The following is a 20528-nucleotide window of genomic DNA, read 5'->3' as shown; positions in this document are numbered from 1 at the left end:
CTTCCACCTTGATTTCTGCATGAGAACAAGTTACGATTCATCTCTCATGGAATGCTCGGAGGGAAGGAAACTCGCTTCGTGCGGAGAGCCTTCATTGGAGTCGGGTTTTTTCTCTTACTTTGGTCGATCGCTCGCCTCGCCAGGCGTATTTTCTCTCCTGCCGTGGCATTCGAGTGGTTGAGGATGTAGTGGATGCAGCTGGTTTTACTTTAGAGTTTCCATTTGCCGCTCGCCGCTTTGGATTGGGCATGCACTCTCACCAATTTTGGAGAGAATTACAACAAATGTTGACTGGTTTTTTGTCTGTTTCCCCTTTGGCTGATGGTGATCGAATGTCTGACTGGAAGCTTGGGGAAATGCCATTTCAAGATATTTCTGCTGGCCGGGCATATGCTCTTCTTCTGCCTCGTCCATGGATTGTTGATCATTGCAACGCTATTTCGCACATGCATAAATCCGATATTTGGTGGTGTAGGATTATATCTGCAATATGGGAAAGCCGTTTGCCGTTGAAAGAGCGGTTGTTTCTTTGGCGGTGTTTACTTGGTGTGCTCCCAGCCGGTACCTTTCTTCGGAAGCGCCGTATCCGTCCATCATCTGTCCGTTGCTTATCTGCCGAGGAGGGATGTTTGTCACCTCTTGTGGGAATGCAGTGTTACTCGAGAATTCCTTCGTCGGGTCTCTGCGTGTATGCGGTTACGTTTTCCCTTGATGGTCTTCCATAAGCGGTGTTGGGTTTTTGGTATCTTCTCGCCGGCGTCGCAGTGCTTTGCAGCCTTCTTCATGTGGGTCAGGTTTTGGGCATATTGGAGCCTTTGGCGACAGCGTAATGGCTATATGTTCCATAGCATTCACACGGATCCTCTACCTTTCTTCAAGATTTCCCTTCGGCAGTCTCTGCGATTTGCCTTGCAAGTTGGTGATATCACGGCAGAGATACATCAGCTTTCTTATGAATGCTTTTAGATATTTTGTACAGCTCAACACTATTGTGTTCCTTTCCTTGTACATCTTTTGGGTGGGTTTTCCTCTCTTTGAGGTTTCCCACAGATAGTTAAATCAAATAGATTTACAAAAAAAAAAAGTGTGTGTGTGTGTGTGTGAGAGTGAGTGAGAAAGAAAGAAAGCTTTGTTAACGTCTTCAAAAGGCCGAACTCGACCTATGAGACAACATCCTATACATGTGTTGATGCGCCAGGCATCGAGAAAAATAAAATGGTACAAACTAAGAACATGAAGTGTAAAGCTACTCCCTGTGGTGTTGTATGATGGAATGTGGTGTAGTATGTGTAATGGGCAGTATACAATAGGCGGCCCTATAGTAGGACGTGCTCATATGTGTATCCAGAACATCTATATGCAGCAGGGTAGTACAATCATGAAATGCAGGATACTAACCACATGCAACAGAAGTAGGGGACATTATGTGGTATATCCCTGGTGGTGGCTGGAAGCAGCTCTAGAGTGTAGTCTCCCAAGATGCTGATGAGTATCTCTGCTCTAGATGCTGCTAGTGTAGAGATAGTATACTCAGAATCTCTCTCCGATGATATCGAGGTGTCCTGTATCCTGGGAGTCGTGGTCTGCGTCGTGCCCGTTGAGCCTCTGCCTGCTCAACGGTAAGCCCCCCCCCCCCCCCCCCCCCCCCCCCCCCCCCCCCCCCCCGGTATGGGGTGTAATAGAATCTGGTGCTGCTCTGTGGAAATACTGTGTGATAGTGGGCTGAACCCTACTATCCCCTCTCTGTGGTGGCTGTAGTAACTGCTCTCTGATATCTGAAGCTGCTACTAAGAACTGGCCAAATCTCCTCTGCTCATAGTCTGTCATACACTCCTGTAAGGAGTCCCCATTGTCATATCTCTTCCTCAGCTCTGTGTAAGCTTGGCATCTGATCACAAAATGCTTCTCACTCTCTACCTCTATATGGCATATCTGGCATATACGCTCCTCCCGTGGTATATCTCTGGCTCTACCTCTCTCAATCTCCAGCTGGTGTGATGAGACTCGAAGCTGGCCGATGCTCACTCGTGAGCGGTGTGGCATATACTCCTGCATGTATCGTGGGGTCTCAATGAATCCCTGATCAGTAAGCCTCAGAAAATGCTCATTATAGTAGAGCATTTTCGGCGGCAGGAGGTCTGTATGCTGACACCATGTCCGCTGAATGTAGGTATGCCATATCTCCTGTCTGATGACCTGATTTCTCTCAGAACGTGAGAGAGAGTAGGTCGGAGCCTGAGTATCATAATGGAGTGGTGGTAGTCTGTCAATATCAATGCCATGTCGGGATAACCAGTCTCGTGTCTGGGCATACCATGAACCAGTGGCCCCATCTAGAGTCATCTCTCTGGATGCTGTAAATGCTCTGTAAGATATCCTGTCCATCCCCATGTCTCTGAATCTATGTAGAAGACAGACTGGCTTAAATAATGCCTCTCTCAACATCGGTGGGGCAGCAAGCTCGGCTCGGATAATATCATGTGGAACCAATGACTTACTGCGGATCATCCTGGAGATCATAAGAACCTGGGGTCTCTCTATCTGTGTCCATACTGAGTCTGCCAATCCCAGTCCCAAATAGATGATCCGTACATAAGTGCAGGGGTGACCAATGTATCGAAAAGCCACCCCTTCGTCCGGGGCTCTTGGAAGTGGGCCTGGTAACACTGTCTCTCCATCAGAGCTAGTGATGCATATCCTCTGGTGAGTCTATCTCTGACTGCCTGTCATAGTAACAGGGAATGGCCGTTTTCAGGTCTTCGTTCCCCGTTCGCATTCCAAGTTCCCGTTCCGAATCCCCGTTCCGTGTTTCAAACGTGAGTACCCGTAACAGGGAATGGCATTTTGTTCCGCGTTCCCGTTCCTGGTAACTATGCTGTCTATACATCGAGAATGCTCCAGAAGCTACTGTAAATGTCACCCCCAGATAAACATATGAGCCTGTCACCTCTATATCTCCTCCTGCTACTGTAAATCTGCTCTGTCGACGGATAGAAGCTGATGTGTGAAAGATGAGAACCTTGGTCTTGCCAAGGTTCACTGTCAATCCTCTCTGTAAACAAAACTTATCTAGAGCCTGTAAATGCTGTTGTAGGCCCTCGGCTGTCTCTGACACCAGTATGATATCATCTGCATATAAAAGGATATGTACTGTAGTCCCTCCTATCTCCACTCCCTCTCCTCCTCTGTGTAAAATGAAGTCCACAATCTCGTCGATATATAAACCAAAGAGTGTAGGTGATAGGGGACAACCTTGTTTCACACCGATGGTGCTCACAAGGGTGTCAAATAGTCGCCCAGGGCATCTCACTCTGCCAGATACATGCTCATACAATGCATAAATCCCCCATATCATCTCGGTCTCTATCCCCAAGGCAGCTAGGCGTCGAAAGAGCCTCTCTCTGGGTACTGTGTCGAATGCTTTGCGGAAATCCACAAAGCAGCAATATAGTCTCCTCTTCTTCACTTGTGTCTCGTCAATCAGACAGCGTAGAGTAAAGATGTGATCAATGGTGGAGAAAGCTCGGCGAAATCCAGCCTGTCCTGGTGTCCGCATGCCCTCTCCCTCAGCTAAAGAACTGAGCTCTGCCTCCAGCACTGCACCATATAGCTTGGCCAGTATCGGCCCAATCATAATGGTGCAATAAGTACCTGGGTCCATAGTGTCTCCAGACTTGTGGATAGGCACGAAAGTGTGCTCTGTCCACGACTCTGGAAATCCCTCAGCTAGCGCCCGGTTGAAGAGGTGGGCAATGAGTGGTGCTAGTGTGTCCCGACCATATATAATATGCTCTACCTGTAATCCTGACTGATCTTTGGCCCTACCATGTTGTAAGTGAAAGATGGCTTTCTTCACCATGAGAGGGGTGAAGAAAGTGGATGATATGGGACGTGCTGTGAGTGGTGTGGGTATAGGTGGCTGATCTGGAATCTGATACAAGCTCTCTGCGTATCTGTGCCATGTCACCGGGTCCTGAATGGGTGTGGATGGTCTAGGAGTTATGAGGCGACGCCATGCCTCCGCACTGTCCTGGCTCATGAGTAGATGATAGAGATCCCAATACTGGTGCTCCTCCCATTCCCGTTTTTTACGACGGGTAAGGGTCTGCATCCTACGTTGAGCCTGCTGATGTGTAATCTCTCCACATGCCTCTAGTACACGCAACTGCTTGTGAAGATCTTGGCACTCGTCATCATACCATCTGTTTTGGGGCATAGTACCAGTGCGTGGGGGGTGTGTGTGTGTATGATGCGGGAAACTACGGATGGCTGATTCGTGTAGAATAGACGTGATCTGTGAAGTAAGTGTGTCAAGAGGTGCCATGGGATCAAGATGTAGAAGGTGCTCATGTAAATGGTGTACATACACAAGTATAAGCTCATGAGTGAAAGAGATAGTGGTAAAAGTGTGGCTGTAAGTAGGCGGATCAGAGTAGGGGGTGGCTAAAAGGGAGAAAGTAAGATAAGTGTGGTCGGCCCCTAAGGGTTGGTGTGCAATGCTAAAGGTGTGTATGATATCTGCTGTAGGAATGGAACCCAATAGATAGTCTAGTGTCCTCTCCCCTCCCCCATGAGGAAAACATGTAAATCCCCCAGAGTCCGCGGCCATCTCGCCATCCCGTTGTAAATAACGAGATGGTGTCTGCTACCAAGCTCGAGGAGATGGCGGCCATATCCAGTATTGTCCTGTCCCTTATCCGTTGACTGCCTGCTGACCCCCATCTCCCCAGCATCTAGTGTCTTCATAATGTCTGGCTGCTCCATGTCATATATCTCACACTGTCGGCTCTGTGTCCTCCCGTTGAAGTCCCCCATGAGGAGAACTTCTCTGAGTGTTGTATAGTGAGATATGTCCTCCGACAATCGGGAGTAAGGATCCTGTATGGCATATCGTGATCCATGTGGAGAAAAATAACATATGGCAATGTATAACCATCTCTCGTGGGTGAGCTCCAATCGTACCCACATGTAGCACGCCTCCTCATCTCTGCCCATCACCTGTATCCGTCTATGTAGTCCCTGTCTAAACAATATGGCCACCCCTCCTGAACCTCGAGCCGTACCCTGCCTGGTTATGGGTCTGCAGGCCGACTCCCACTGAAACCCTGTGACTGTGGGTAGTCCTCTCTCTGGGCTGTCATGAGTCTTAGTGAGACATATAAAGTCATGCTCCCTGACGATCTCCTCCAAGCGCTCTGGATGTGCCCATAAAGCTCCATTGCAGTTCCATATTGCTCCTCTGAGTGGTGTCTCCTGTGCCCTAGCCTGTGTCTCATGGGTCGCGAATCCCTATGAAACTGGGCGACCATCGATGAAGATCCTCCCATCCCTGAAGAAGGCCTTCTTGCCTTCTTTCCTTGCCTGGAGGACCCTGGGCATACATGATTTTCTGTGTTTGATCTGCATCTTAGTGAGATCCTCATCCATGAATATGTGTCCCCCTTGTAGACCGCGTAAAAGCACCCTTTTACGGAAGAAAGTAGTACGCTCGTCATCTCCTCGTAACTATAATATCAAGGGGGGTGCACAAGTAGTATCCCGCCCAGCTCGCCGTGCCTTTGTAAAAGGCATGGTGTCTTTGTAGCCTAATTGGCTACAAAGCTCTTGTGCATCCGCCTCCGCTGAGGTACCCTCCTTGAGGCCAATAATCCTGATGTTGTATTTCCTCATTTGGCGTAGTCGCTCCTCCTCAAGTGTGGTCTGGACCCTCAGGTGTTCTTCCAGGTGTGCCTCCTCCTGTACTTCTTTCTTGATGTTCTTCTTGACCACCTCCACCCATCCGGATTGTTTTGCTTCCATTTCTGTTTGAATTTCCTCTTTTATATCTGCTTTCCACTTGTTCTTGATCCCCACCTCAACGTCCTCTAAGCTTGTAATTTCCCCTTCCTCTTTGGAGATGCAAAGTGGTTGATACTTTCTTGCACCCTGTGTATTTCCATGTTGAATGTGTCCCGAAGACCTTCGAATGCCTTTTTCCATTCATTTTTCTCTTCGGTGAGTTCCTTGATGTGGTCTTCCATTTGTTTGATTTTCTCGGTCATCCTCCTCACTTCTATATTCAATGCCTTGTCGGCGTCCTTCTTCATTTGTGTAATAGCCCGGGCGATCATCTCCTCCACCTCTCTTTTGTCCATTGGAGCCATTGCTGTCCACTAGGGTACTGTACTGGATGTACCTCCTCAGTCACTTCATCTCAGCTCTGGCCTTCGTACAGCAGGATGTGGGGTACGGCCCAATGGGGGGACGTGGACGAGGTAGGCGGGGGGGGGGGGGGGGGGGGGGGGGGGGGGGGGGGGGGGGGGGGGCAGCAGACGAGGAGATTGTGCAAGACTGCAGCTGGATGTGTTGTTGCTGCAGGTAGGCACGTCAGTCGCTGCAGGTGTTGAAGGTGCCGAAACTGTAGAGGTGAGGCAATGGTAGTTAGCAGCACTGCCTCTCAGCAGGCATAAGGTGACCTCCAGCATGTGAGAGAGAGAGAGAGAGAGAGAGAGAGAGAGAGAGAGAGAGGAAATGAAATGAAATGTTATATTAGCGTCTTCAAAAGGCCAATATGACCTATGAGACCAAACTGTTACAAAACTGTGAATCCGATACCATCTCTGGGTACAAAAAAAATAGAACAAAAATACTGCTACTACTAGAATCCATCCTCATCTGCAGTCTGGATGTCGAGAGAGGATGGCTCGAATCCTCTATTGTAGTCTCCGTCGATGCTGTGTAGCCCCTCTCCTCCATCGTGGCCATCTGGATCTCTGTAGCGCCAGTGCTCAGTCAATGAGAGTGCCAGTAGTAGTCGAATGAGTGTGGGCCGAGCTCTCCAGATATGGCTGCTTCTTTGGCTGTACCATATCTTGTGAAAAGAAACCTCTAATCAGTCTCTAGGACTGTCTCTCTCTAGCTCTCCCAAGTAAAGTGTCTCTATATCTATGTAACTCAAGTAGATATAGCCCAAGACATCTCTGATCCTCATAACTCATGACCCTAGAGAAAGGACTGAAACCCCCCTAAATAAGCAGTGGAAACGGCCTCGAATCTCATAGTACACTGACCAATGACCTATGTAATGTAGCTCTGTCTCTGGCTCTAGCTGGCAAAAGCGGAATATCCTATTGTCTATTGGTATCCCTCTGAATCTACCAGTCTCAATCTCCAAATCATGTGATTATGTGCGTATCTGACCAATGGCACACCGCAAACCATGAGACATATGTGTATCCATGTAGTTGGGTCGAATCACAAACCCATCTCTTGTGACGTGGAGAAGATGCTCTCAATAGAAATCCATCTTCGTGCTCAACTCCTGTGGCGGCTCTATTCATGTCCTCTTGGTATCCAGCTGGATCAGGTCCTGACGAATGAGTCTAGTAATCTCCACCCGTGTAAGAGACATAAAGGGTGTCTGAAGAGAGTACTCGAAAAGGGGCAGCCTGTCCATGGTGAAGCCATGCACCTGAAACCATGATGTCATCTTTGCATACCAGCATGAAGTGTCCCCCTGAAGAGCTAACTGTCTGGAAGACTCAAGGGCCAGTCTAGCATATCTGTCTCTAGTAGTATCCTACAAGTTGTGCACAAAGGAGACTGATCTCGTAAGCGCCTCAATCTCCATAGGGGGGCAGCTAGCTCTGCTCGAATGATAGCATGGGATACGGAGGCCTTGGCTCTGATCAGTCGAGAGATCATAGATAACAAGGGCCTCTGCATACATCTGGCACGATCCTGGCCTACAGAAGGCCCCCATTTCTACACCGCATACGACATAGCTGCGGCTACTAACCTATCACAGAGCCATAACTTTGTCCGAGGTTCCTGGAACAGAACCTACGAACACATCCTCTCCAAGCCTCTCAAGGCCGCATAAGCTCTAGTCAGTCTAGTCTCTGCTGCCCTCCCCAAAGAAAACCTCGGCCTAGTGAAGACAACCCCATGCTAAGTGTATGCATGTGTATACTCTACAATCTCCTGACCATATATAAAAGTCAGTGCTGATCTCCTGATCCAGTGTGGTGTGTTGTTAAACACCATAACCTTGGTTTTACCAAGGTTTACAAACAATCCACTATCCTCTATAAAACTGTGACATGCATCCAATTGTCGTTGCATACCCTCTGGTGAGTCACAGATCAACACAATATCATTAGCATATAAGAACAACCGGATCCACATCCCTGCCAGCTGGGCACCTCTATCACCCTCTCTGTCAATATAATCAGACACCTCATCAAGATACATACCAAATAGAGTAGGAGACAGTGGGCAACCCTGTTTCACCCCAATGGTGGAGTTAACTAAATTAGATATCTCCTCCGGGGTGCGTACATGCCCCATCACTGATCTGTATAGAACCGTAATCCCCCAAATCAACACTATGGGCACCCCCATCTATTGCAATTTGCGCATCAATCGAGCTCTTGGTACCATGTCAAATGCTTTGCGGAAATCCACAAACCTACAATAAATCCGTCACCCATGTGATCTGGCCTCCTCAATGATATCTCAGAGTGTTAGAATATGATCAAGAGTGGAGAAACCCCTCCTAAAACCAGCCTCGCCCTTTGCTCGTACACCCTCACCCTCTGCCCAATTACTCAACTGTTGCTCAAGAATGGATGCATACAATCGTGCCAATGTGTGCCTAATCATAATAGTACGTTAATTCCCACCGTCTCTAGGATCACTTGCCTTGAAGATAGGCACAATAGTAGACAACCTCCAACTCTCAGGTAACCCCTCACACATGGCACAAGTGAAAAACACTACAAGAACCTCTACCAGCATATCTCTAGCATCTATAAAGTGCTCTGCTACTAGACCATCATGATCATATGCCCTGTTGGTCCTCATCCTGTCAATGGCTCTCTTTAACATCTTAGTAAAGAAGGTGCTGGTAGGTGGACATGGCTCTTTAGGATCTAAAAGGGGTTCCTATCGAGGAGCTGTATATAACGATGTCGCATATTGGCCCCACACATCAAGAGAAGTAAGCATTGGGGGAGGGGATTGCTCATGAAGGAATCGCCATGCCTCTCCTGAGTCTCTACTCAAGAACAACCGATACAAGTCTTGCTCCATCTGGGTCAAGTAAGCTCGTTTCTTCCATCGCACAAGGCGCCTGGAAGCAATCGGAGACTGTCTATAAGTTATGACTCCTAAGAGAAGATCTCTTTGGAGCTGGGCTCTCATCTCTCTGCACTCCTTTATCATACAAACTATTATGAGGCATGCTCCCTAAATGTCGCCTCCGACCTTGCTGAGTGTGTGGGTATGCCTCTGATGTTGGACTATGCAGTGTCTCAGTCAATAAAGTGGCGCACTCCTCCACTGAGAGACCAAGACTAGCTGTGCATAGACTGCTATGGATCTCCTCTGTATAAACAGAGTCAGTCTTTGGTGTAAATGTATAGCGGGTATGTGACCTGCCTCCTGATGTCCGGGCTGTACTATACTGAAATGAAACGGACAATGTCAAAAGAGCATGATCCACTGCTACACCCACTGGTCTGGCTCCCACTATGAAAGCCTGAATACAAGGAATAAAGCTCGATTGTGCCATAACATAGTCCACTGTACCGGCCCCGTGTCTGTGTGGAAAGCATGTGAAACCGGCTACTCCAAGAAATCGCTGTAAGCCATTAAGTATGACTAACCAATGTGTGTGTGTGTGTGTGTGTGTGTGTGTGTGTGTGTGTGTGTGTGTGTGTGTGTGTGTGTGTGTGTGTGTGTGTGTGTGTGTGTGTGTGTGTGTGTGTGTGAGTGAGAGAGAGAGAGAGAGAGAGAGAGAGAGAGTTAACGTTTGCAAGGCCAAAAGGACCTATGAGACCAATTCATTACAAGCAAGTGAATTTAATACCATGTTTGGGTACAAAAAAGAGATACTATAATGAATCTACAAGCGCTACTAGCTGGAACTCTGTGGGGTATGTGTGATCACTAATACAATGGGTGCCCAGTACAAGAGGGTCATATAATGGGTGATGAATCCATCCTCATCTGTACTCTAGCTTCACAGCATTTATGAAGACTACAAGAGAGGGTTTGAGCCATACTATCTCGACATCTCCTCTCCTCAATCATGGGGGTCTCGATCTCCCTAGCTCCAATGCACGGTCAACGAGAGTACCATGGGTGTGAGTATGAGCTAAGCTTTGCAATGATGGTTGCTCCTCTATTTGTCCAGTGCCTAGTGTGAAGACATCAGTAACATGTCCGTGGGATTCTCTCTCCATACCTCCTCAGTAAACTACCTGGTCTCGAGCAATGTATCCTCATGTGTGCACAGTCTACGCATACATCTACGAGGCCTCAGACGTCTTGAACAACCAAGCTCGATGAAGAAATATGCCCTATCGAGGGGATATATGGTACTGCCGCTCAGCACCATCCTGAATGGTGCTCATTGTTGAGATGCAAGCTTCTGTTGGATCTCTTGTGAGGACACCCTCCTTCACCTAGGACTGTGATGTGTCAATAAACCATGTGAAGAACATCTTATAATCCATGTTGAAAGCATAGCCCTTTGTGTTGTGGTGAGCAACCATATGCATGCCTTACGTGTCAAGAGGCTTTTCTTTGCATATGCCTATATAGAGGTAATTTATGCTTTATGAAAAAAAGTTTTACTCGCAGCCATACTCTATTGTATTGTGCACCTAATCAAGCTCTAAGCTAACTCTAGTCTAATCATGGTTATGCCATCAATGGCTCACTAATCTACCCGCCATAAGTAACCACTGGTATCACAACTATTAGCTAGATTAGTATCTCCTATCTAATTAGATCTTAAGCATTCGCAATTGTCCTATGCTAGATTGCATTGGCACCTCCTCTAATTAGAAATTGCAATTACTAATTCAACACACCTTTGCATTGCATATTAGGTTTGGCACTAATGACCTCTTTGATCTCTCCTAAAATTAATTAGTAATGGGATACATACAGTTCTTTGTGCCACTACCCACACTAGTGTAATTAGAAAGAGAGATTCACAATCACACACGCTTATGTCGTGGTTAGCACTTCTCCTTGCTCATGATTAAGCTAGTTTTAGTTATTTTTTGGTAATTAATGTGCATTTCGGATTGGTTTCTTGCAAATTTGAAACCCCGTTTCAATGTCTAGATTTCATTGTTTGTAGCCCTCTGCACAAGCTTCTATTAAAGCCCTGATTTGCCAAATTTTTCCATGATTAGCCATCCCTAATTATCTTGACAAATTGTGTGTGTGTGTGTGTGTGTGTAAGAGCTTGTGTGTGTGCACACACGCACGTGCGCCTTAGTGGATCGAGCCACCTTTTACAAGAGGAGAAGGGAGTCAGTTGGCTTCCTTTGGCTAGAATGCTACTAGCTGGACTTCAAGATTCAAGGAATAATTTATAAAAATTGATGTGGCAGGCGTAGCAGCTACAATACGTGTATTTTATCTAGAATTCAGGACGTCGCATATCAAAACATACAAGTCTCATAACGTTTTCTGGTCTGGCATTTTTCTTCTCAAAACCAATTCTATTCTAGTATATTTTGCGAGTTCATCAAGTGTATTTTAGAGCTTCAGGGTGCTTGTTTTTGTATGGAAATTAATGTGGCAGGCGTAGCAGCTACAATACGTGTATTTTATCTAGAATTCAGGACATCGCATATCAAAACATACAAGTCTCATAGCGTTTTCTGGTCTGGCATTTTTCTTCTCAAAACCAATTCTATTCTAGTATATTTTGCGAGTTGATCAAGTGTATTTTAGAGCTTCAGGGTGCTTGTTTTTGTATGCTATTGTTAAACATTGAAGAGTCATTGATGAGGTACATGTTCATTTGTCCTTATTAAATTATCATATCTAAAAAATGTACTTTTGATTCTCAAAAATACATTTAGTACGGGTATTGTATGCCATGTACCTTCGCTGCTATGGTGACGGGTCCTAACCACTTCATTTTCTGTCACTACCTCATTAGGCATCGTCACGATTCTCAACTGCTCGGCCCTCAGCTTTTTACTCAGTCCAGATGCATCACGAAGGACTGCCTGTCTGGGCCTCGCAGTTCCAACTCTCCCAACCAAGTCCTGCATTGAAGGCTTCAAGCTAACCCTACACATGAATCAACTACAGGGTCCCCTGAGTGCAGCCTGCTGCCGACGACCTTGGCATTGACATCACGATGCTCGAGACCCACTCCCTCACAAAGTCCACACCATCCGCTGACTCAAGTCCAAAATCGGCACCTACTGCCCGTTTGGCGTTGCAACAAGCTCCCCGATGTCAAGGAGCGTCACGTGCATTGTCCACCTTTTCATGCGCAGGCTGGCCCAACGTCGACGTCAACTTCAAAATTTGGAACTTTTATTATTTATTTGTTTTATTTTTTAAACCAACAACTTGGCTATAAGCACCCGCCTCGACCAACCACGCTCTTGAGAGAAGGAGGTTTCCACGAGAAGCTAGCATTTTCACTTTGACAATTTCCAAAGCTTACCCGAGGAGTTTTTCGGGAGACTAAAACAACAAGAAAGTGTGCCTTTAAAATCTTGTATTTAAACACGACACATACCTTGAATCTATATGCCAAGTTGACGAGAAGACCCATCTTTTCCGAGAACCATAAAAAATCCGTAGAGTTGCATCGTGTACAATCATATTTATTCTTTATGAACCAAGTTTTATTTGCAATGATGCTCTATTGTATTGTGTGCCTAATCAAGCTCTGCGCTAACTCTACTCTATTCATGCTTATGCCATGAACGGCTCACTATTCTACCGACCATAACTAGCACTCGTGAAGAAATCCCTAAGCTCTCTCGGTTGTGTCGACTTTCTCTTGATCAAGAGTCTCTCTAAGCCGGTGTATCTCTAGAAAAAAGAGCCCCAAGCATCTCTAGTCTGTGTTGCTCCATGATCCGAGAGAGTGGTCCAAACCCCTCTTAAGAGAGTGAAATCGTGCTCTGATCTCATTATGAGCAGCACAACAGCATATGTAATGCTCCTTTGTCTCACGCTCTTGCTGACATATCCACTTCTAATCAACAGTACTTCCTACACCATGTAAGATGAAATACTCGGTAGCACGATGAAGTACTCTGTAGTATGAAGAAAGTGATCTCGATAAAAGGCTATCTTTGTTTTCAACTCATTCGGAGGTGCAAGCCATGTATCTCTAAGTGGCTCAGAGTAAGAGAGAATGCGTCTAGAGAGTACTGAAAGGGGGGCAGCTTGTCCATGCTACAGCCATGAAGCTGAAACCAAGATAACACTTGCGCATCCCAACATGAGTTGTCACCATTGCTAACTAATTGTCGAGAGGATTCGAGAGCAAGTCACACATATCAATGGCGAGGGAGCTTCCATAGACAATCAACAAAGGACATAGATTTGGTGAGAGCCTCCACTACAATTGGTGCAACCCCTAGTTCAGCCCTAATGATCTCATGTGACATTGACGCCATGCACCTGATCATCCTCGATATCATCGAGACTAAAAGTCTCCCCATTGGTTGCCAATCATCATGCATGCTAGGGCCCCATATTTGCACTCCATATAATGTTGTAGATGTATCCAAGGTGTCAAACAACCACAGCTTAGTGCGAGGCTCCTGGAGATGTACCTGGGAACACATCCTCTCAAGACCTCCTAGTGTCGCGTAGCCCTTTACGTCTTGCATGGGCTGCTCTTTCATAAAAAAAGATCGGTCCACTAAAAACCGCTCCAAATAAGTAAAAGAGTTCACATAATCTGCCCATACAAAATAACTGACGCTAATGCTTTTACACACCAAGTTGTAGTATTAAACACCATGACCTTGGTTTTACCAAGGTTCACTGAGAAACCACTATCATGTCTCTGAAGCCCTTGCAGCGAGTCAGGACTCGTCCAACTCCGATCTCATTCTCCTTAAGAGTAGCAGCCCTCGGAAATCTCTGATAAGCTCCTTAAGGCTCCCCTACATCCCCCTTCCTCCTCATGAGATCCCCTCCGGCATTCTAGGGATGGAGACTAAAAAATGACCCACTGTTCTACAAGATGCGTAGAAGTAAATGAAATGGAGGACGCAATATGAAGTTAAGAAGGTTTCCACACAAAACTAGAAACATAGAGGCATCAAGTGAGGGAACAAGGGATGTCCATCAAGTGACAAGGACACATTTATTTCTGCAGCACGGTCTCTCGGATGACAATGGAACGTATTGCTCACGGAGGTTTGCCAGCCATTCGAGATAGGCGTTAGATCTGGCTGCAGCAGATAATTGCAAGAAGCATGGGAGATACCCAAGTTCCAGATGTTCCATGGGTGTACGCAAGCTGCTGAGCGTAATGACTCCTTCCTGAGTCCTGTCAGCTGGTTGCACGATCGAGAGTCCTGGGGGGCTGAAACCAGTGGTATTAACTTTCATACGAATACTTAAGTCGACTTGTGCTCCAATTTAGCACATGCTGGAGTCGTTTTTAGGAGCAAGTTAAGAGCTTTATTAGCATGCTATCAATGGCACATTGGAAGGTTTCATGTGTTTCAATTTGGGTGCCGTTTGTTCTTCACATGATATAAAGAAATCCAATCAACCAATGAAATAGAAGATCAGTGAGTGCTGGAGAAATGCAACATCTTGCTGTCAAGATTGAAGAGAGCTAGATCTTTGCCTGGTAGTCAAGAAGGTGGCGAGGTAGCTCGTTCAGAAATCGAGTAGGCCATAGCAACTGCAACACTTTCAAAGGGCAAGACCATTGGTATGAAGATTTTGAGTATCAACATCAATGATCTTTGAAATATGTCAAAATACCCATTCTCACAACCTGTTGATTGGTATCCCAAGTGATATACAATATGTAAAGCTTCCTCTTGGCACGTGTCATTCCAACATAAAATAGCCGTCTCTCTTCCTGAAAAGTTGAAAAAAATAGCATAATACACTTACATTCAATGGGGGATAAAAAAATCACTTCCGCACAACACATGCAGCCTCACCTCAATCGACATGGCACCATCACAGATACTGCCCCTGGCCTCGTGTAGCAGAGGAATCTCGGAATCATTTGCCTTTGTAATCACATAAAAGACCATCTGTCAGCATTGATCAATAAACAAAGCGCGTGCCAATTTTAACGGCAGCAGCAAGCATTAGATTCCGCATCCAGAGCTTACTTTGACAATAAACACGGTATCCCATTCCAAGCCCTTGGACTGCACACAACACAGCGTATTACTTCCTCAAATTTTCCACAAGAAAGCAGATGCAAACAGTGAGCTGCATACTTGGTGCATTGTTGTAAGTGTCACAGAATTTTTATTCTCTTCTCTGCGAGTCTTGATGTTGCCATGCTCCCGAAAAGTTACATGCTCCAGGAATAATTTCAGCTGTAGCAAGCATCCACCTTCCTCACTAAAAATGTCCTTTTGTACTCCATTGGCATTGAAATGAATGCCCAAAAAGTCCGTCACATCATCCAAGAGATACTCCATCACCTAACTCAAGCAAACTTTGGCTAATCAAAATGCTTCAATATGGATCAATTCAAAGGTGAAGCATGTATATGCATCTTGCAAATGGAAACAATCACAGCAATCCCATCATATCCCCTTGTGTTGACTTTAACCTAAGTAGCTGCTGCTAAGAAACAGGCAATTGAGAAGAGCAGAGGTATAAGCTTTCTTCACCAGCCAAAAAGCCCACAGCTTTGAAGCAAACATCCAGGAAAGTTTCTTATGAACCAAAAAAGCTGTACTGCAAGTTGAAAGGAAACAAAATAAATAAGAATCTTTGGATTGGACCAACCAGAAAAGTAGAACAGGGACCTACCAACATTTAGATTGCTTCCCATCACACTCTCACTTAGCAGGCAACCTCATCAATATGCTTGAAACGTGTGTAGCCAGGAGCATCATCACCACAAAGCATTTCAATCTCAAAACATTTCATCGCAAAACTTGGAGTTTCGATAAGAAACGTTTCATCCCAAGGTGGTAGCATACGTAATGTACAATACGTATCTGTACGTACTGTACATCGTTCCGTATGGATAAATTTTTTTATGTGCGTAAAAATACGTTAGTAAAATGAGAGAAAATTTAACAAAATTTCCATTCTCCATTAGAGATTTAGAAAATGTATATCATGCAAACTACTTGGGGGCACATCAATGATTACTAAACACATTTAACATTAACAACTGGAGATTCACTAACCAAGTACCAAGTAACGATCGTGTATAACATACATTAAACATGTGTATCTCCTCCAAAAGAACGACGAAAAACCTTCAAGCATTGAACAATGAAAGTACCTGCTAACAATTGAACAATGAAAGCGTACATACTACATAATACACAGTCAAAAGTGTAAACATAACATTGGTTCAAGTAGTCCACAACTACTAATAAGGAGCGACCCACAATAGTGACAAATGTCAAGCCAAAATGGCTCCTAATAGAGCATACATAGAGAAAAACACCCTTCTGAAATATGTGAAAATGTATGGACTAGTCACTAGTGTCTAGTGCCTAGTTGAACTCATCATCAATAGAGGAAGATGATGCGTTGAAAAGAGCATGTCTCCATCTTCCACGACATTGCCCTCGTCATCAAACTCTGGCTCTATCACCATAGCACATGTAGCCTTGACTGCACCATATGAATCACTATCATCCTCCCCCTCTTGTGTGAATGAGACGAACTGCCACATTCGCACGTTGCCGAGGAGTACGAATGGGTAGCTTCCCTTTGCGAATGCTCTTCCGTCGCGTACTCTCCCCACCTGCAGCTTGTAGACGTAATGGAATGCTTTAAGCTCGTACACGAGACCTCGTCACACTCCGATCCACATCCTCCAGCTCTCTATGAAGCATACGTACTATCTCCTCCTGCTCATCCCTGATATGCTGGTCCACCTTCTCTACATCAGAATCATCTACCAACTTTGTACGTGAGGGATCAGCTTGTTGTACATCATGTTAACAATAGTGTAAATAAGAATTTAAGAATCATGTATAATATTGTTAAATATAGACTATGAAGTGTGAAAGATGTAAATAGCTTCTTCTCCATACCTGCTTGGGTGTCCCCAAAGCGTGGTAAGCACGCAGGAGCCTCATGTTGGCCCTGCAATACACTAACTTCATGTGAAGGAGGGGACGTGTCATGATTCTGTGGTGATTTTGTTTGTGAGTGTGGTGTGATGTTCTAGCACTTTGGCAAGATAGATGCCTAGTGCTACTGGAGAGGGATGTGTTCTTGAGAGAAGCTCCTCAAATGTAGTACATTCTTGAATAAGTTGGGGAAAGTTGACCCGAATGTGTGCATATGCTAGACATTCAAGGGTTACATGTGCCTCATTTTCCAATGAGTTCAAGTTGCATTGAGTGCATCTCCTCATGTTTGCATCAATATTCAGCCATCCTCCCGTTTCACTTTTGAGCATGTGTGATCTTGTCCGCATCAAGGTGATGGCCCGTCTCGCACGGTAAGACATGGGTGTCCTGATATGTATTTGGGTTTCCCCGGTCTTGTACTCTTCCCAGTATCTCGTGTTTATGTGCTTGCAATAGTATTCAAACTTGGACCTGTGCATTGCATTCTTCCATTTGCTATGGAGGGCCTCAAGTAATTGTAGTTCAAAATTCAGCTCGTGCTCATGCTCGGTACCTGCCTCTACATGCATGTCCACATGTGCTCCCACATTCCATTTAGAGAACCATTTCCTGATGTCCTCAACAAGGCTAGAGGTGAGAAACTTGCTTTTGTGGTTCTTTTGCGGCTTACATCCTACCTCCCATGCTATGTGAGGCAAACGGTTATGAGGCATCAGGTTCACCTTCAAGAGATATCTATGCATTCTTTGCAAGGCAAGCATTTCCAATGGTCTTTGTGTAGTCTCCAATAGCATCACTGAGTATGGTGTTGTGGTTTTTATCCCCATATGTCTACATAAGAACTTTTTCTGAATTTTCTCAATGTCATTCCATGTGCTGGCCGGAATACTTGGTCCCCATACCTCTACCCCATACAATAGCGTTTGGACCACGCACGCATTGAAAGCCATGGACTTTATTTCCCACCTTCTAGTGACGCTTTGTTTACACATGTTTTCAAACACGTAATACCTTGCTTGTCATGCTTCAATTCTTGTTTTTGCACATTGGCCCCATCTATGATTCGAGGGTATAATGATGCCCAAGTATTTAAAGTTGTCCACTGCTTGAATCTCTTGCTCATCATACATAAGGGCGGGATGATCCTTTGATTTGTGTGTACAAATCGCCATACATTTTGTTTTCGTGACATTCACTGAAAGTCCTGTGGCTTCGCAGAAAGTATGTACCGCATCCAAAAGTTTTTGCAAGAGAGACATGCTATGCGCTAAAAGAACCACATCATCAGCATAAATAAGAAGTAGCAAAGTAATGAGACCTATGTTTGGTGCATCTCCATTATCTTGCATTGTTTGGCAGATAAAGTCCTCAAGCTCATCTATGCATAGCCCAAATAATGTTGCGGACAGAGGACATCCTTGTTTGACCCCTATTGTGCTAAAGAACTCTTTGGAGAAGCCTGTTTGCATTTTCAGTTTACATCGAACCGCATGGTATAGGCGTGCCACCGCAACCCTCAAGTGTATGGGAACCCCAATGGTCTCCATGCGGGACCATAACCCATGACGAGGTACCGTATCAAACGCTTCCTTAAAGTCCACAAAACAGCAGTACATAGTTTCCCCTTTGAGTCGCGCCTCTTCCATCATAATCCGGATTGTAATCAAGTGATCTATGGTACTATGTTTTGCTCTAAAACCTGCTTGACCGAGAGCCCTCTTTCCACTATTTGCAGCCCATGTGCTAATATCCTTTTCTATCAGGCTCCCAAAAATTTTTGCCATACAAGAGCCCACCATGATGGTGCGGTGATTCGTGAGTACGTTACGGTCTCCGCCTTTAAACAAAGCTTTGACCCAATTCTTTTGCCAATCTTCAGGCATGCCTTGGTGGATAGCTTGATTCATCATGCAGTGTATCCATTTCTTGGCTTCATTGCCCGACCATTTCAGCATTTCAGAGTTGAAGTGCAAAATGTCAGAGGCTCTCCAAGTGGCTAGTTTTCTTAAACATCTCAAAGCCGCTGCAAAAGTTATAGGTTCCTTAGTGTCAACCTGAATTTCAGCATTCATCATTATTTGAGCATCGGTGGGAGCATAGAGTGTTTGTGCATATACATACATTTCGTCCATGTTGAAATTTCCCATTATATCCTCCTTTTTTCCTTTCATGTTGCGCCATGCTTTCTTGGGCTCTTTCTTAAATCTGATCACCTCTTGCTCCTCCTTCAAAAGTTCATGCATCCTTCTCTTTTTCCTTTTCAGCATCTTGTATTCCTTGGCTGCACTTTCCCACTCCTTCGTGGACTTATTGACGCACTTTAACTTGCGTTTGGCTGCTTTACATTCTGCATCAAACCATAGGTTATGAGGGAGACCTTTCACTTCTTGGTGATTTCTTTTAGATCGCCCCATAGTGACCTCTGCAGCCTCTTCTATTGCTTGACGAAAGGTAGCCGAATTTTCTGAAATGTTTTGGGACATGCATTGGCTACTCAGTAGGCTGTCCAGAAAAGTGGCATAATCAAATTTCTTTGTGGCTTGCATTCGATACGCCCAACTTGTCGCCTTTTGGATGCGTTGTCTAGGCATGTGTGGGAGATCTAGACATACATGAATTGAAGTACAGTCCGAGTTCGGAGACCGAGCCCCAATTTTAAAGTGTCCAATTAAATCCAATGCATTGTGGCTAACTAACGCATAGTCATTAGTGCTTCTTCCATGGTTTGATGTATAGCATGTGTATGTTCCGGAGCTTGCAAATTTCTTGGTGCCATTTATGACTACAAGTTGCATAGAATTCATCATGGATATCAAAGCCGAACCTTGTTCATTCATGAGGTGATCGCATGAGCATCTATCCCATATTGCATCTAATACAAGATCGCCATCTTTGTCAGCGGGATGGGTTGAGTAGTCAACCAATTGAACCCGTATGTTGGCTATGCGAGCATTAAGATCCCCGAGTATCATCACTGCCCCCTGTGGTGTGTAGGTTGCAATATCTGTATATAGGTCGACAAAAGGGTCATTCTTGGAGAGATTATGCAAATCATAGAACCGGGATTCCCGATGTGGGATGTAGCATCCCGCAATGAACATCGATCTCCCAGATGTACAAATCTCAGCCCATATGTATCGTTTGTGTTCATCTATCTTGCATATCTTAACCTGATTTTGCATTTCCTCCTTGTACATTATAGCAACACCCCCTTGCCCGCGCATCTTAGTGCCAGGCCACCAAACCGAGTGTGTAATATATCCTCGAATACTTGGCAGTCTACATGTGTCCTGTTCCCACGTTTCAAGTAGAAAAAGTATGTCTGCTTGTGGTAGAACCTCTGTCAATCCTTCCCCTTTGTGCCAAGGGAAACCTCGGCAATTCCAACTTGTGAAATGTTATATTAACGTCTTCATAAGGCCAAAGTGACCTAAGAGATCACAAAGTTACAATGTGGTG

The 20528-nt window shown here is 45.3% G+C and overlaps 1 protein-coding gene across 7 annotated transcripts in view; it reads right to left on the bottom strand.

The window, feature by feature from the left end:
- SRS2 (P-loop containing nucleoside triphosphate hydrolases superfamily protein) overlaps positions 1 to 20528 on the bottom strand; it is a 221544-nt gene that overhangs the window by 96272 nt on the left and 104744 nt on the right. For all 7 annotated transcript variants that reach the window (XM_086517619.1, XM_086517617.1, XM_086517616.1 and 4 more), the window contains 5 exons: positions 15237 to 15446; positions 15126 to 15164; positions 14949 to 15020; positions 14777 to 14863; positions 14624 to 14680 (listed from right to left, as the gene is read on the bottom strand). In XM_086517619.1, coding sequence (XP_086373745.1) covers positions 14624 to 14680; positions 14777 to 14863; positions 14949 to 15020; positions 15126 to 15164; positions 15237 to 15446 — 465 coding nt within the window. The remainder of the gene's footprint in view (positions 1 to 14623; positions 14681 to 14776; positions 14864 to 14948; positions 15021 to 15125; positions 15165 to 15236; positions 15447 to 20528) is intronic.

This window comes from Adiantum capillus-veneris, chromosome 8 (genome assembly GCF_014529385.1).
Source record: "Adiantum capillus-veneris isolate H3 chromosome 8, ASM1452938v2, whole genome shotgun sequence".
Classification (NCBI taxonomy): Eukaryota; Viridiplantae; Streptophyta; class Polypodiopsida; order Polypodiales; family Pteridaceae; genus Adiantum; species Adiantum capillus-veneris.
This window is presented reverse-complemented; position numbering and strand designations above follow the sequence as displayed.